The 15,154-nt window shown below is 39.8% G+C and overlaps 1 protein-coding gene and 1 pseudogene across 1 annotated transcript; both read left to right on the top strand.

Annotated features, from left to right (window-relative positions):
* The first annotated feature begins 215 nt into the window (after positions 1-215).
* On the top strand, positions 216-2,140 carry LOC149021651 (pentatricopeptide repeat-containing protein At2g15690, mitochondrial-like). The gene has a single exon (XM_089147155.1). The coding sequence runs from the start codon at positions 229-231 to the stop codon at positions 1,843-1,845; it is 1,617 nt and encodes a 538-aa protein (XP_089003281.1). The 5' UTR covers positions 216-228; the 3' UTR covers positions 1,846-2,140.
* A 4,378-nt stretch (positions 2,141-6,518) lies between these two features.
* On the top strand, positions 6,519-8,804 carry LOC149021652 (pentatricopeptide repeat-containing protein At2g15690, mitochondrial pseudogene; annotated as a pseudogene).
* Positions 8,805-15,154: the final 6,350 nt, after the last annotated feature.

A 15,154-nucleotide genomic window follows, 5' to 3' on the forward strand; every position in this document is an offset into this window, starting at 1 on the left:
TGGACCCACCCTCGTTGGTCCCTAATCTTCTATATGTATAAAAAGCATATTTTATTCCCCCAACCCGCGAACAAATATATATATACATTAAAAATCACGTGAAGATCCAACCTGATAGATTGAAAATTTTTGTCTCCACACGGGGGGAGAGGATCCATAATCTACGGTCATTACCTTCTCAGTTCTTCTGATCAAAGGTGTTGATAATTGGATAAGAAACTACGGGACATGAACTCTGTCTCTCAAAAGCCCTTGATAAACCGTTTAGCGAAGTTTTCAATCGTTTGTTCGAGCTCTCTTTGCTCGCAAGACGAAATGGCGTCTCTCATCACGATCCAGCGAGCAGGGAACTCAATGGTTGGTGCTGCTTTCTTTAACGTTCGAGTTCCCGACACTTCTCAGATGATGATCGAACACCACGGATCCCTGAGACTTAAAATTGTATCCTCCAATGCCAGGAATCTCTCCTTGAAATCCTTCAGCACTTCTACTGTACCCAATGATTATCAGTACAACAGATCCCATCCATCTGATTCTAAGGTCTTCCGGCGCGGGCAACCGAATCAGTGGAATTCTCCTGATCAGAACACCTTTCAGCGAGGAAGACATAATAATTTGAACCCTCCAGCTCAGGATTTCCCTCAGCATGGAAACCCTGGCCAGCGGGACCTGAATCAGCAGAAGCAGGTTGTTGATAATGGAACCCCTGAAGCGCCGACTCCTGCCAACGTTGATTTGATGGGGTTGTGCCAGGAGGGAAAGATTAACGACGCCATTGAGTTCATGAGTCAAGGTATTCGAGCTGATCCTCATACCTTTTATGCGATGTTGACTGCTTGCGGGAATTCTAAGTTGTTCGAAGAAGGCAAAAAGGTTCATGATTTCCTGTTGCGGTCTGCGTTCAAGGGGGATGTTCAGTTAAGTAATAAAGTGATGGAGTTGTATTGCAAATGTGGAAGTATGGTAGACGCCCGCAGGGTGTTTGATCATACTCCTGCAAGAAATATGGAATCCTGGCATTTGATAATAAATGGGTATGCGATCAATGGACTAGGAGATGATGGGTTGCAGTTGTTTGAACAGATGAGGCAGATGGGATTGAGGCCTGATGGGCAAACCTTCCTAGCTGTTTTGGCAGCGTGTTCTAGTGCAGAAGCTGTAGAAGAAAGTTTCATACATTTTGAAGCAATGAAGAATGAGTATGGTATTGTCCCAGGAATGGAGCATTACTTGGGCCTTATTGACGTTCTTGGAAAATCCGGGCATGTTATTGAAACTGAAGAGTTCATTGAGAAATTACCCATGGAGCCAACTGCTGAGGTTTGGGAGGCTCTAATGAATTATGCTCGAATCCATGGAGAAATTGAAATTGAAGACCGTGCTGAGGAATTGTTGGTTAGTCTTGACCCTTCCAAAGCTGCTGCAAACAAGATGCCGTTACCACCTCCAAAGAAACGCACAGCAATCAACATGCTTGATGGGAAGAACAAGATAAGCGAGTTTCGCAGTACTAATCCCTACAAGGATGAAGCTAAATTGAAGGCCTTGGTACAGAAAGAAGCTGGTTATGTCCCTGATACAAGATATGTGCTTCATGACATTGATCAGGAAGCTAAAGAGCAGGCTTTGCTCTATCACAGTGAGCGGTTGGCCATAGCATATGGTCTTATCAGCACTCCAGCAAGGACTTCTCTTAGGATTATTAAGAACCTACGTATCTGTGGAGACTGTCATAATGCAATCAAAATCATGTCTAGGATTGTTGGAAGGGAGCTTATTGTTAGGGATAACAAACGATTTCATCATTTCAAGGATGGCAAATGCTCCTGTGGGGATTACTGGTGAAAGTGTTTTTTAGTTTGTCCATTGCAATGGACAGAGAGTTCTTCCCTATGCATTTTTTTATTGTATAAAGGGAGTTGATATGGTTGGGGTTGGGAAGGAAAACACTAGTTGCTGCTCTGTTAGATAAACTGGTGCATGTTACTGTAAGGCTGTATATTTTGTCCCTCTCTAACCTTCTAGTAGCGAATTAGAGATAGCCTTGTGTGCTTGTGCCATGTTTGGCTTCGACTGTATGTTAAACACCTTCTGATGTCTATTGCTTTTCTCCTTCTTATTAAATGACATTTGTGCTCGGCAAAAAAAACTTCTGCTGAGAACGAGCAGAGCAGTGCAGCACTACAGTTTGACATGTGTCATAACTTTAATAAATGGCTGAAATTTGAAGGCTTGGCTTCTAACTACAAGAGAGCCATTTTTATGATTCATTTTAGTCAAAACCCACACATTTTTAAGACCTGGTTCTAGAAATGAGAAACCCACCATTTTCCCTTTGTTTTCCATCTCACTCCCTTTCCTCCATCTCTTGTTCTCTCGCTCCATCTCCCTTTCCTTAAGCTAAGAAATGGTTACTAGGAGCAGCTATAGGTAGAAGAAGGAAGCTTACAGGAAAAGGGTAGACTACTAGACTCGTTCATGCTATTTCATGTGTTTAGAAATTGATTTTCTACTTCTACAATACAAATTTAGTCAAACAAGAATACTTTAGTAATTTTTAATATTGTATTTTATTTTATTTTATTTCATGGATAATATTTTGATCATTTAACATTGGGATTTGATTGGCCACTAATTCCAACAATTAAGTTGTGGGTTAAACATAAGTTATGCCACATAAGGGAGGCAACTAAGGTTTTGGTCCATTTTAAGTAGGTCAAACATAAAAAATGCTATTTACAAAAGATCAAATTGGTGATCATAAACGGGGTTAAAGTAATGCCTCTTAGATTATTCGGTTTAGAGATTTTCCTTTTGGGTAAGGGTGTTAATTTCCAACCCGGACTGTTAAAACTGAATCGAGCCGCTCATTATTGCCTGAACTGGCTAGAATTGAACCTAAATGAGTCGTGTTTGGGCTGAGGAGCCCAAGCTTGAATGATTTCGGGCTGGTTTGGGCCAACCTGTTTGCAACCCGCTAGCCCAAACCAACCCAAAACCGAACACAACCCGTTAAGCCCGTTAGGTTTTTATGAATCCCTAATTTTTTACGGTTTCACGCTTTCATAGTTTCACTCTTTCAAATTTCAGTTTACTTTGAACTAAACCCATGATGATTTCTTCATAATTGGAGTCTAACTTTAATTCACTTACCAAGATAGATTAGTTGGAGTAAGGGACCAAAACAGTCAAACAGATAACCATATCACCTCAATTTCAGTTTATAACCCTCTTAAATTTTATTCCATATCTCTACATGGAATTTCTTATTATAGGAACCATAAATTGTGGGAACTTCACCCATTGCCATTTCTTTCTGAAAAGAATTCCAAGAACTGTGATACTTCTCTAAAAGTACGTGTCTTCCCTACAAACAATTCAGATTTATTGCACATAAATTTATTTAATGCGATGTGTTGTTTGGTATTAATTTCTCTGTCTCTATCTTAAATGATAGAGCATCTTGTTCTATTCCATGAACAATGTATTAGGTTTACCACTTATGTTGGACAAGAACCTGATATGGTCAATAATGTGAAACATGCAAAGATTTTTCATTTTCCCTTGTATTTCGGTGCATGGCTAGAATAAATAACCCATACAATTAGTCAGCCTAAACACAAACCATTAACCCAAACGGTTAGTCAGCCTGAACCCAAACCAACCTGAAATTGTTATTTTGCTAACGAGCCGTATTTGTTCTGAGTGTTTTTCAGCTCGAACTGTTGACACCCCTACTTTTAGGTGGATTCAACTCTTTTTTTGGTAACTAGGTGGATTGGATTTAGAGATTTTCGATTTTGCAATGTGTTGCTCCAAAAACTTAGCAACGTTGACAATTTGGATCTTGCAAATCTGCATGTCCGACTAAGGATGGCTGGGAGGACGTCTCTGATGATCAAGTCAGTGGATGCAAGTAGTTTTAGAGAAGACTCCGAGCATGTTAAAACACAAAGCTTTAATGCCAAAAGTGAAGTAATGAATGCATACCCTGTTAATTAAAGGCAATAGATTCTTGGTCACTAGATGTGTTTGAGAGATTGTGTCTTTTTTCATAAGCCAAATTTACTAAACAAAACCAACAAAAACCACATAAAAGCAAAGACTCCAAAGTTAGAAACTAGGCATAATGATAACGAATCCCATATCTACTTACAAATAAGCAACATCCAATGCTAACCCTTTTTTTTTTGGTAAACATCCAATGCCGCATACAAGTATATAACTATCTCAAGAGAACATCAAGAAACATAAAGGAAAAAAAGAAGACCAAATTGAATAGAAACCAAGGAAAGGAGAGAAGGAATCGTCAGTGAAGCCTGCATGTTGTCGATTCTAAGTCAAACATGATTTGGATGTGGTTGCAGGGTATGAGAAGAAAGATAGGAGAATGGAGTTTAAAGTTGGATATGAACCGGGTAGGGGTGCAAGTTTGGCCCTGGCGGCCCTGACCCGCCCTAAGCCCTCCTGAGCCCGAATAGGGCTTGAGCTAAAGATTTTGGCCCTAAGGGCGGGTTAGGGCCAAAATATTCGGCCCGAACTAGGGCCAGGGCGGGCCGGTCCCCCGCCCCCCCGATTTTTAGCCCCGACCCAAGCCCCGATTTTGGCCCCGATCTTGACCCCGACCCGGCCCCGATTTTGGCCCCGATTTTGGCCCCGATCTTAGCCCCGATTTTGGCCCCGATCTTGACCCCGACCCGGCCCCGATTTTGCCCCGACCCAGGCCCGATCCTAGCCCCGATTTTGGCCCCGATCTTGCCCCCGATTCCGGCCCCGATCCCGGCCCTGATCTTGGCCTTGATATTAGCCCTGATATTAGCCCTGACCCTGATCCTGGCCCTGATTTGAGTCTAAAGACTCTGGACCCTCCACCCACATTGAGAGGAATTAATTGTAATACATATAGGTGGATACTTGACACGTGTCAAATTTTAAAAACATGATCATGTTTTATAGAAAATTAATAAAAATAAACTATAACCTCATTACCAATGTAATAAGCATCTATTTGATTTTGGCCTTGATCCTGACCCTAATTTTGGCTCTAATATTAATATTAATTTGACGATGATCATGTACTACAGTACTAGATACCCTGATCTTCATACTAACATTGATATGAGTCTTGATTTTGATATTTAGTCACTTTGATCATATTAGACTATAAATTCACTTTTTATATTATTTTTAAGGTAATTTTTATTTTTCCAACAAAGTCATTTTTAGTTCAATAAAATATGGATTTTGTTTTTTGACTAAGGCGAGATAATATATTATAAATAATAAAAACTATTACATAAAGAATTAATATCTAACAAATCTATACCCTAACTTCTCATCATGAATATCTAACAAATCTCTTTGTGATATTTCAAAAAAAATTATTAAAAACATATAGCAATGTTTGTAACTAAAACATCATTTTCTTTAACTATGAAAAAAATACTTTTTTTTTTGTTGAATACTAAATTATTGTCGATTTACTTGTTAATAATGTTTTGAATATGATTTTTTTGGTATTGAATAAAGATATCAATTTATTGAACAGTTGTGAATGAAAACATACCTACCTACGGCTTAAATTCTTGACTATGAAGATAAAATTTTCATTTATCAGATTCCTTTTGAATTATGAATCTCGATGTTTCTAAGTTTACAAAAGAGTTTGTGTGACATTCTCTATAATTGACTTGACTTTCAAATATGCCTAAATTTAATTACAATTCTTCTCTCTACTTATTCTATTTCATGAATAATTTTAACTCTTTGCTGCTGGAGGAAAACCAAAGGAAAAAACAGAATAAGAGAGAGAGAGAGAGCAAATTAAAAAACCCTAGAAATTTGAATTTCTCTATTTCTCTAAAATCTAAATGAGTATAAATAGTTAAATACATATTGAATCTAAGTTTTGGATTATTTGTTGACATCTTTAATATTTTATTTTCCAAAATTGAGTTTCGAATTTAAGTATTTAATTACTTTAATATGTATTTTAATTACTACCTATCTTACATTTGATATTTACGACCAAAGATATTAAGATATGGCCAATTAAAGCTAGGGACAAGGCCAATTAGGGCTTGGGCCAATCGGCGGGGCCATCGGGGGGATAGGGCCAATTAGGGCCAGGGCCGGGCATCGGGCCAATCAGGCCAACCCGCCCAATTAGGCCAATTGGATTAGGGCCGGGACAATAATTATTGGTCTGAACTGGCGGGAATGGGCAAATTATACCATAAAGGCGGGATTGAAACCGGGGGCTTCCTTTTTGCAAATTTTAAAAAATTAAAACCCTTGAATATAAAAAATAAAAATTATATTTATCAACCCACATTTTAACTTTTGATTCTGACCGTTAGATTCAACATAGTACACGTGGTGAAAGCATGGCCGCTCCGTAGGCTGCTGGCTGTCGCAAATAAAAATCTCAATGGTCCATGTCCGGTCCGACCAAATCGCAATGCTAATTGAAACCGAATCAAGAAAGAATCCTTTCAAAGAATGGAACCGGATCAATGCTCTTCCCTCACGAGTTCTCCTAATCAGAGACGTCGAAGATGAGGAGTCTGTAGGAGGTTAGTTCCACTCACAAGAACCCTAGATAAACCCTAACACCACCTCCGAATTGCCCTGTTACCTGCTTCTCTTCTCTCAGTCTCCATTCCCAACCCAATCCTCCCCGCAGGATTCAATCTTATTCTCGGGCACTGTTGGCTCGCAAGACGAAATGGCTTCTCTCACGACGATCCATCGAGCAGGGAACTCCATGTTTGCTGCTCTTCTGAAGGTACGAGTTCTCTCCACATCTCAGTTAATTTTCGAGAACACCCTCTCCCAGAGACTTAAATTCGAATCATCGACCGCCAGAAATCTTCCCCTGAAATCCTTCTGCACCTCTACTGCCCCCAATGATTATCAGTATGAGAGACCCCATCCATCTGATTCTAGGGACTTCGAGCGTGGACATCCTAATCAGTGGAGTTCTCCCGATCAGAACAACTTTCAGCGCGGAAGATCTAATCCTTTGAACTCTCCCGATCAGAACTATGCTCAACAAGGTAACCCTAATCAATGGAACTCACAGCAAGTTCAGAATTTCCCTCAGCGTGGGGGGCCTAATCAATTGAACAATCCAAATCAGAACTACGTTCAACGAGGTAACCCTAACCAATGGAACTCACAACAAGCTCAGAATTTGCCACAACGTGGAGTACCAAATCAATTGAACCATCCGGATCAAAACTATGCTCAACGAGGTAACCCTAACCAGTGGAACTCACAACCTACTCAGAATTTCTCTCAGCGGGGAAACCCTGGCCAGTGGAACCAGAATCAGCAGAACCCACAAGGGCTGAATCACCCCCAAGGTCAGAATACCAGACAGGTAGTTGATAATGGAGTCGCGAATGCACCGCCTCCAGCCAACGTCGATTTGATGGGGTTGTGCCAAGAGGGAAAGATTAAAGAAGCCATTGAGTTTATGAGTCAAGGTATTCGTGCTGATCCTCATACCTTCTACGCGATGTTGACTGCCTTTGGTAATTCAAAGTTGCTTGAAGAAGGCAAAAGGGTTCATGATTTCTTGTTGCGTTCTTCTTTTAAGGGAGATATTCAGTTAAGTAATAAAGTGATGGAGATGTATTGCAAATGTGGAAGTATGGTGGATGCCCGCAGAGTGTTCGATCATACTCCTGCAAGAAATATGGATTCCTGGCACTTGATGATAAATGGGTATGCGACTAATGGACAAGGAGATGATGGGTTGCAGTTGTTTGAACAGATGAGGCAGGAGGGATTGAAGCCTGATGAACAGACCTTTGTAGCAGTTTTGGCAGCATGTGCTAGTGCGGAAGCTGTTGAAGAAGGCTTCATACATTTTGAATTAATGAAGAATGAGTACGGAATTGCCCCAGGTATGGTGCATTACTTGGGTCTTGTTGATGTTCTTGGAAAATCTGGGCATGTCATTGAAACTGAAGAGTTCATTGAGAAATTACCCATGGAGCCAACTACTGAGGTTTGGGAGGCTTTGATGAATTATGCTCGAATCCATGGAGACATTGAAATTGAAGACCGTGCTGAGGAGTTGTTGGTTAGCTTAGACCCGTCCAAGGCTGTTGCAAACAAGATACCGACTCCACTTCCAAAGAAACGCACAGCAATCAACATGCTTGATGGAAAGAACAAGATTAGCGAGTATCGCTGTACTAGTCCCTACAAGGCTGAGGCTAAATTGAAGGCCTCAGTACAGAAGGAAGCTGGTTATGTCCCTGATACAAGATATGTGCTTCATGACATTGATCAGGAAGCAAAAGAGCAAGCTTTGCTCTATCACAGTGAGCGTTTGGCCATAGCATATGGTCTTATCAGTACTCCAGCAAGGACTCCTCTTAGGATTATTAAAAACCTACGTATCTGTGGTGACTGTCACAATGCAATCAAAATCATGTCTAAAATTGTTGGGAGGGAGCTCATTGTTAGGGATAACAAACGATTTCATCATTTCAAGGATGGCAAATGCTCTTGTGGGGATTATTGGTGAAGGTATTTCTGCTTTGTCTGTTCAGCTGGTAACAAACGGATTCATCTTCCCTTTGCAGTTTGTACTGCATAAGGGAGCTAATATTGTTGGGTTCAGTTTGTATTGTACAAGGGAGCAAATATTTGTTGGGTTTTGAAAGAAATACACTGGTACTGCTAGCGTTAGATGAACTGGTGCTTGTAATGAAATTCCATTATAAGTTTATGAATGCTCAATTAAATTGCTTAAGCATGTTTTGTCTTTTGTCATTTCTGCCTTTATTTGGATTTGCAGTTGAGTGTTGACAAAGATTTCGCAAATTATAATTGGATGAACCGTCTTCTTTCCATGGTTTACTTTAATCAAGTTGCAAACTCCAAGTTGAGGATCTAATGACAAATCTATCTATCTATCTATTGTCTATCTATATATTGTATAAAAGTACGTATTTTGATTTGTGGCAAATATTTCATTGGACAAAATAGTCCTATTTTTTCTCCTACAAAGACTTCTCATATAGTAAAGTTGTCTATTAATTTTTTGGTAATTTTTTCATTAGTCCATGCTGTCATATTCCCCATCTGCAAGACTTATCGTACAAGTATTAGAAAATAGGTATTCTGATTTTTCTAAAATTACAAAGATGTCCATCAACTTTAAATTCTCAAACTATTCTTTAGCCTCCACGATGTTAGCGAATTCCCCAACTGCCATGGCAAGCAACCCAATTTACAACTCCTGCTACTTCTGCCATTACCCTCTCCCTGAATCTTGAAACTACCAAACGGAATTCTTTCAATCTCTCACCTTTTGAAATGCAATGGAGAGTTCAGCTACAAAGACATGGAGAGGTAGTAGAACACACTGATTTCCCTCTTCCACATTGGTACTCAATTTTTCCTCTCGCATTTAGTGGATTTCTGTTTTCTGCTTCTTCTATCTCATGTGCTTTAGATTCTTTCTATTTTCCTAACGAACACAGTTAAATTTCTTTTGTTGATTTCAGTTTTATGTATATACATTGGCAATCGTGGGCATCCGATGTGTCTGTTTGTTAAAGAGGAATGGGAAAAAGGGGAAGTTGGTTCATGAGTGTGAAGAAAGTATTCAGGCTGTCTTCTAGATATTTGGATGAGAAGATACTCATCTCAAATACTCTGCACTTCCAATCTCCTCAAATCCTTTTTTCCTGCATTTCTTTATTATATAAATTTCTAAGCTCACTTCACGAAAATACAATGGTCATCTTCATCATCATTCAAATTGACAAGGAAACTCTTAGAACAGGTTTTGTGGTTGTCTAATCCCGTTTAGGTAGGGACTGTTTGAATGCAGATGGAATGATTTTCAAAGCAGGGTTATCTTTCATTGATTCATTATTGGATATGGACAGCCCTAATTTGTTTTGTTGGTTACAGTTTTATAAATATTGGGAATTGTTTATGGACTCTCATTCGCTCTATTCTCCAATCGTCCTACCTCTATTGGTGTGGAATCTTCTCCATTCCTAAATCTACCATTCACGCCATGGAGTCCCTTTTCGCTGCCTTCCTCTGGTAGGGTCGGGAAGCCTCACACTTTATCCACCCTGTTAGTTGGCGGCCACTTGTCGACCAATCTCCAAGGGGGTTTGGGTATTTGCCGGATCCATGATGTCAACTTAACTTGCCTCCTCAAATTGATTTGGAAAATTGCTTACAAGCAAGAATCCATCTAGGTTCATGGGTCTACTCTTATCTCCTTTGCTCTAATTTCTTTTGGATTGTCCCCTCACCTTCCAACCCTTCTTGGGTCTGGAGAAAGCTTCTCCTTTTGAAACCGTGGGCCCTTGTTGCAATCTCTTCCTCTATTTCGTCAAGTTCATCCATCTTCTTTTGGCTTGCCCCTTGGCATCCGTTGGACATTCTTTTCACCTTGCTAGGTAGGTCCCCGTACAGTTTATGACACCTGCATCCCCAAACCACCCCTTTATCTACCTTCATCACTAATGGCTCTTGGGATCCTTCCCCCATCCTAGTCTACTACCGGTTTGGGACTCTCTCCCTCCTCTCTTTAACACCCCTACTGATACCACTGTTTGGCTCCCATCCCCTTTAAAACTGTTCCCACTTCATCCACTTGGAACTTTCTTCATACCCACTCTCCTAAGCCCCCTTGGCCCCCCTGGTCTGGTTCAAAGGCCACATCCCCCATCACTCCCTAACCCTTTGGAGGGCCCTCCACCTTGCCCTCCCCACCCAATCCTTCCTCATTGGCTGACACATCCAAACTAACCCCAGTTACATCCTAATGGTTCAAAAGACTTAGAGCACCTTTTCTTTCTTTGCCATTTCTCTAGTTCCCTCTGGAGAAAAACCCTTGCTACCATCTGGCCCCGGTCACGGTGTTCCTTAGGCTGCGTTTGTTTGTTGGAATAAAAGTGGGGTGGGAAAATTCTTGGAAAAAGTGTAGATTTCTTACTTTTGCCTTAAACCCCAAAATTGTAGATTGTTTGTTGCTTGGGGTGGGAAAGTGAGAGACAAACTTCCTTGAATCAAGGAAACTTGTCTGGTGATGTGGCAGCCCAACTTTCCCACCCCAAGCTATTTTAAAACCCCACAAATTTGGTGGGATTTTGTGGAAAAATTTGGAAAAGTAAAAAGTGAGACCCACCACTATCACTTTTCCACAAAACCCTTTCCTTTCCTTTCCTTTCTCCCTCACCCCACTACACATGGGGCCCACGTTTTTCTTTTCCCCACCCCACCTTTGCAAACAAACGCAGCTTTAGGTTTTGCTCGAGATTGGTCCTGGATCTTGGGAAAATTCTCTGGCTCCTCCATTTGTGACCAAATTGGTAGACTAGTCTTTAGTGCCACTATCCATCACCTATGGTGGGAGCGCAATCTCAGGCGATGGACTTCCAAATCCCCCTCTCTTGACTCGATTTGGAACGCCATCCATTTTGATGTTTCGGCTAGACTTTCTTTCTCCCCCCACCCCCCGGTTGCTGACTCCCCAAGAAATAGGCTCATTGTTGTCTCCTGGGGTCTCAATTCTCCATTTCATCCTTCCCTTTGAAGGCTGGTTTTTTCTTGTTCCCCTTGTTTTAATATAATTATGTATTCATCTAAAAAAAATATATTGGGAATTGTGGGATCGGGCATGTCTGTGTGTTAAAGAGGAATGGGGAAAAAGGGAAGCTGGTTCACAACTATGAAGGAAGTATTAAGGTCGTCATCTAAAGATTCGGGTAAGAAGGAATTCATCTCAAAGACTCTGCACTTCCAATCTCAAATCTTTTTTTTTCCCCCTGCATTTGTCTGTTATATAAATTTCTTAATTCTCATAAAAATGTGTTAACAGCTAATTCTCATTCCATTGCCTGTAGATATGACAAGACAGAATCTCATGAGTTTTTGACTGTGATGGTTCTCCTACTCATTCTGAAGCATGTGGACCTGCATATGTAATGCCTGTTGTAGATATCAAGAACGAATCAAAATGGCCGAGTGGTTTAGATTCTGAGAACTTGGAGGGAGATGATGATTTAGTTCAAACTGCTGGTATGTCTGAATTACCTGAAAGTCATGAGAAAGGAGTTGTCTTCATAATACAAGGAGAGCAATTATTTGAGAAGGCATTCATATTGATCCAGGGATGTAAAGGAGAAGGATTCCTACACTTCTACTAGGTTATTGAGATTAACTCAATCTTCAGATGCATGTTACTTTCAATTTGAAAAGTATCAAGCTTGAGATTTGCTGCTCTTGGGAATCATTACAGAGAGCTGGCTATTAGTCTATTGTCGAATTCATGTTTTTAACATTTCAATTCTAGCTCAGGGCTTTTAATTAGTTGAGTCAGAGGAGGTGGGCAGATGTGATTTTGTTTTCTTAGGGTTTGTGAAGGACAATGGCTTTGTGTTGTTGAGTCTGGAGCTATTCACTGTTGCTGGTGTTTGTGAAAAAACTAATTGTAACATATATTAGATCCAAACTGAGAACCAATGAAATATTCATAACTTTTTTAGCTTTTGCCTTCTTGGTACACACGTCTAATTTATGGTTTCATTGAGTTTATAAAACCTCAAGATTTATATCCCCAAGTTTTATCTAATTTTTACTAAATGTCATGTATCTTAGAGCTACTTTGCTTTGTTATGTTTGGTTGAGTACCGAGGTTAAGTGAATTTTAAGAGGCTGTAGACATCGTTAACCCAGCTGATCCCTCCAATGTTTAGTAAGGAATTCCATTGTTGGTAATGAAAGAATATGTATATGTAATCTGTAGATTTATACATTCAGTTTTACTTGCTTTTATATAGTTAATTGAAACCTGTTATCTTTTTATCTGAGGAGAGAAAAAAGTCATGTGCATCTCTGTGCATTTGAAGCATTCCAACAATGAATTTATGCTCCTTCTGATTTTTATGCCATAATGTGGTCAAGTGTAACCAATTATTTACTAAGCAGAACTTGAAACAGTTGCACTGTGATACATGGCGTAGTTTTCACTTTACACATGAGGAACTTGCTGCATTGAAATTGCCTACTGAATCTGGAATCCTACATTATCGATGCCTTGATATTGGGAATTGCCCATTTTATCATGGTTTATCTGATTATCTCACAAGGTCAAATTCTTCATTGAATTTCCTAATATGCCATTCCTGTATATCTAGACTAGTATATTTTCATTCTTTACAGGCAGTTCAGACACCATTTAGGTACTATCTTCAAGATGTGCTGGCTCTTGTAAGTGCTTCTTACAATTGAAGTTATATTTATGCCTTTGAACCCCCCCCCTGCCTGCCTGCCGGGGTTCACGAGCTGCATTATGTGTTTCTTTAGATTTTGTTTTTCGTGGCCTAGAAGTTGATTATTGAGGCAAAATTTGTTAGTTGATACTTTGCTTCTGTTTTTATCATTGAAGAGAAAGATACATCATATGTGATCCACACTTATTTTGTAGTCTTTCAATGGAGAGATGCTGTCTACTGCCGTGGTTCTTGAGGACCCAGTCATGGAGATTAAAGCAGTTCAGGGGAAAACAGAATCTTTCAGTAGGTATTAGGGTTTATGGTAGTGCTGACATATATAGTCTTAGAAGGCCCAATTGGACAATCTTAATTGCATCTCTTGGAGATTTGATCCTAGGCTAGAAGTACTTCTGTATTATGATCACCTTCTTAATGAATGATGCAGAAAGGTTCAGTGACATTGATCTACAAAAAGTCCTAACTTGCAGAGTCATGGACAATTGCTGTTAGATCCTTTTGGGTTTTTTTGGGGAGGAGTGGTGGATTAACTGCTGATTCTTTGTTATCTATTTTCTATGTTTAGATCTATGTAATTGGGGGTTAACATATAAACCATTTCATGTTGTTTCTTCCATGTGTAGTCATGTTGGCTCCACAGTGGTGTAGATCCTTGCTGGACGGAGAACTCTTCCCTGAGGATCTTACTTTGAAATGTTGCAGAAAACAATTGGATTTGTCTTGTTTTATTGTTAGTTGTTCTAGTAGAAATGGCGACTAATTGTTGAAAGATTTGAATATTTTGCTTGATTATTATCCTGGGGGAAAAGCTCTTTGACACTGTCACTTGTGTGGTTCATATAAGCTAATTATAGTGCTGTTGATCCACGTGGGCCTCAAGGAATATATTGAGATGAAGGTTTGCATAGTTCAGGGAAAAGAAAAAAAAAGAGAAATTTGAGACTCATCTTCAAATAAACGTGTCAAGTATTAAAGATATGGAAATTGATTTTATGATTTAGAATCATTTATCATTGTGATATAATGAAAAGGTGAATCAATTTTCAGATTGCTGCATTCATGCAGAAGGACATAGATGCATGCACATCCCAAACTACCCTAATCTACCTTCAAAGCTGATATGTCGGCTGCATAATGTCACATTTCACGTATGGAACTAGATACCATCGCAGAAGATCAATCTGTTGGCATAAAAATGTTGGTATGTGAATTCCCCTTTCAAAATTATAGAAGTTAGATGAAGAATGGTGGGTGAAGGATTTGTTATCTCCTCTGATTTGACATATGCGAGTGCAGTTTGTGCCTCTGCAGCAACAAGTGAGAGTGTTGTGTTATTATCAGTTGCAAACTTTTGGATGATTTACATGTGGCCAAGCCACTCAAGGCACAACCATAAGCCAATCACCATAGCAGATGCTTCAGGTTCCACACAATCAAGAAGATCATCCAACGGAAGATCTGACGTTCAACATTGTAAGTTCCTTTTAGTGTTATAAGTTTAGACTTTCTTCTGTGCACTAAGCAAGGAACGGAAGATCTTTCCCATTTTTTATCTCTTTCTCTCTCTCGCGCACCCCTCCCCCCCCCCCCCCGGGCAAAAAATAAATAAATAAATAAAAAGAACACCCCCGTCATCTACTAAATTTCTGTTACAGTCCTGCAGGTGCATTCTATTTAGCCGAGTTAGTTCTTACTGCAAGTTCATTGTTTTTTTAATGTGCATTGTATCTTGACTTATTGGTTTGGTATTGATTGAATCACTTAATAGTATATGGGTTGTTTAAGTGCTTTACCAGTTGCTACTTTGCTGCTAGTGTTCACCACATTTGGTGGGAGCGCAACATGAGAAGATGGACCTCCAAATCTCGCTCCCA

The sequence above is a fragment of the Hakea prostrata genome, chromosome 3 (assembly GCF_041222555.1).
Source record: "Hakea prostrata isolate BN-2017 chromosome 3, UWA_Hpros_2, whole genome shotgun sequence".
In the NCBI taxonomy this organism is placed as follows: Eukaryota; Viridiplantae; Streptophyta; class Magnoliopsida; order Proteales; family Proteaceae; genus Hakea; species Hakea prostrata.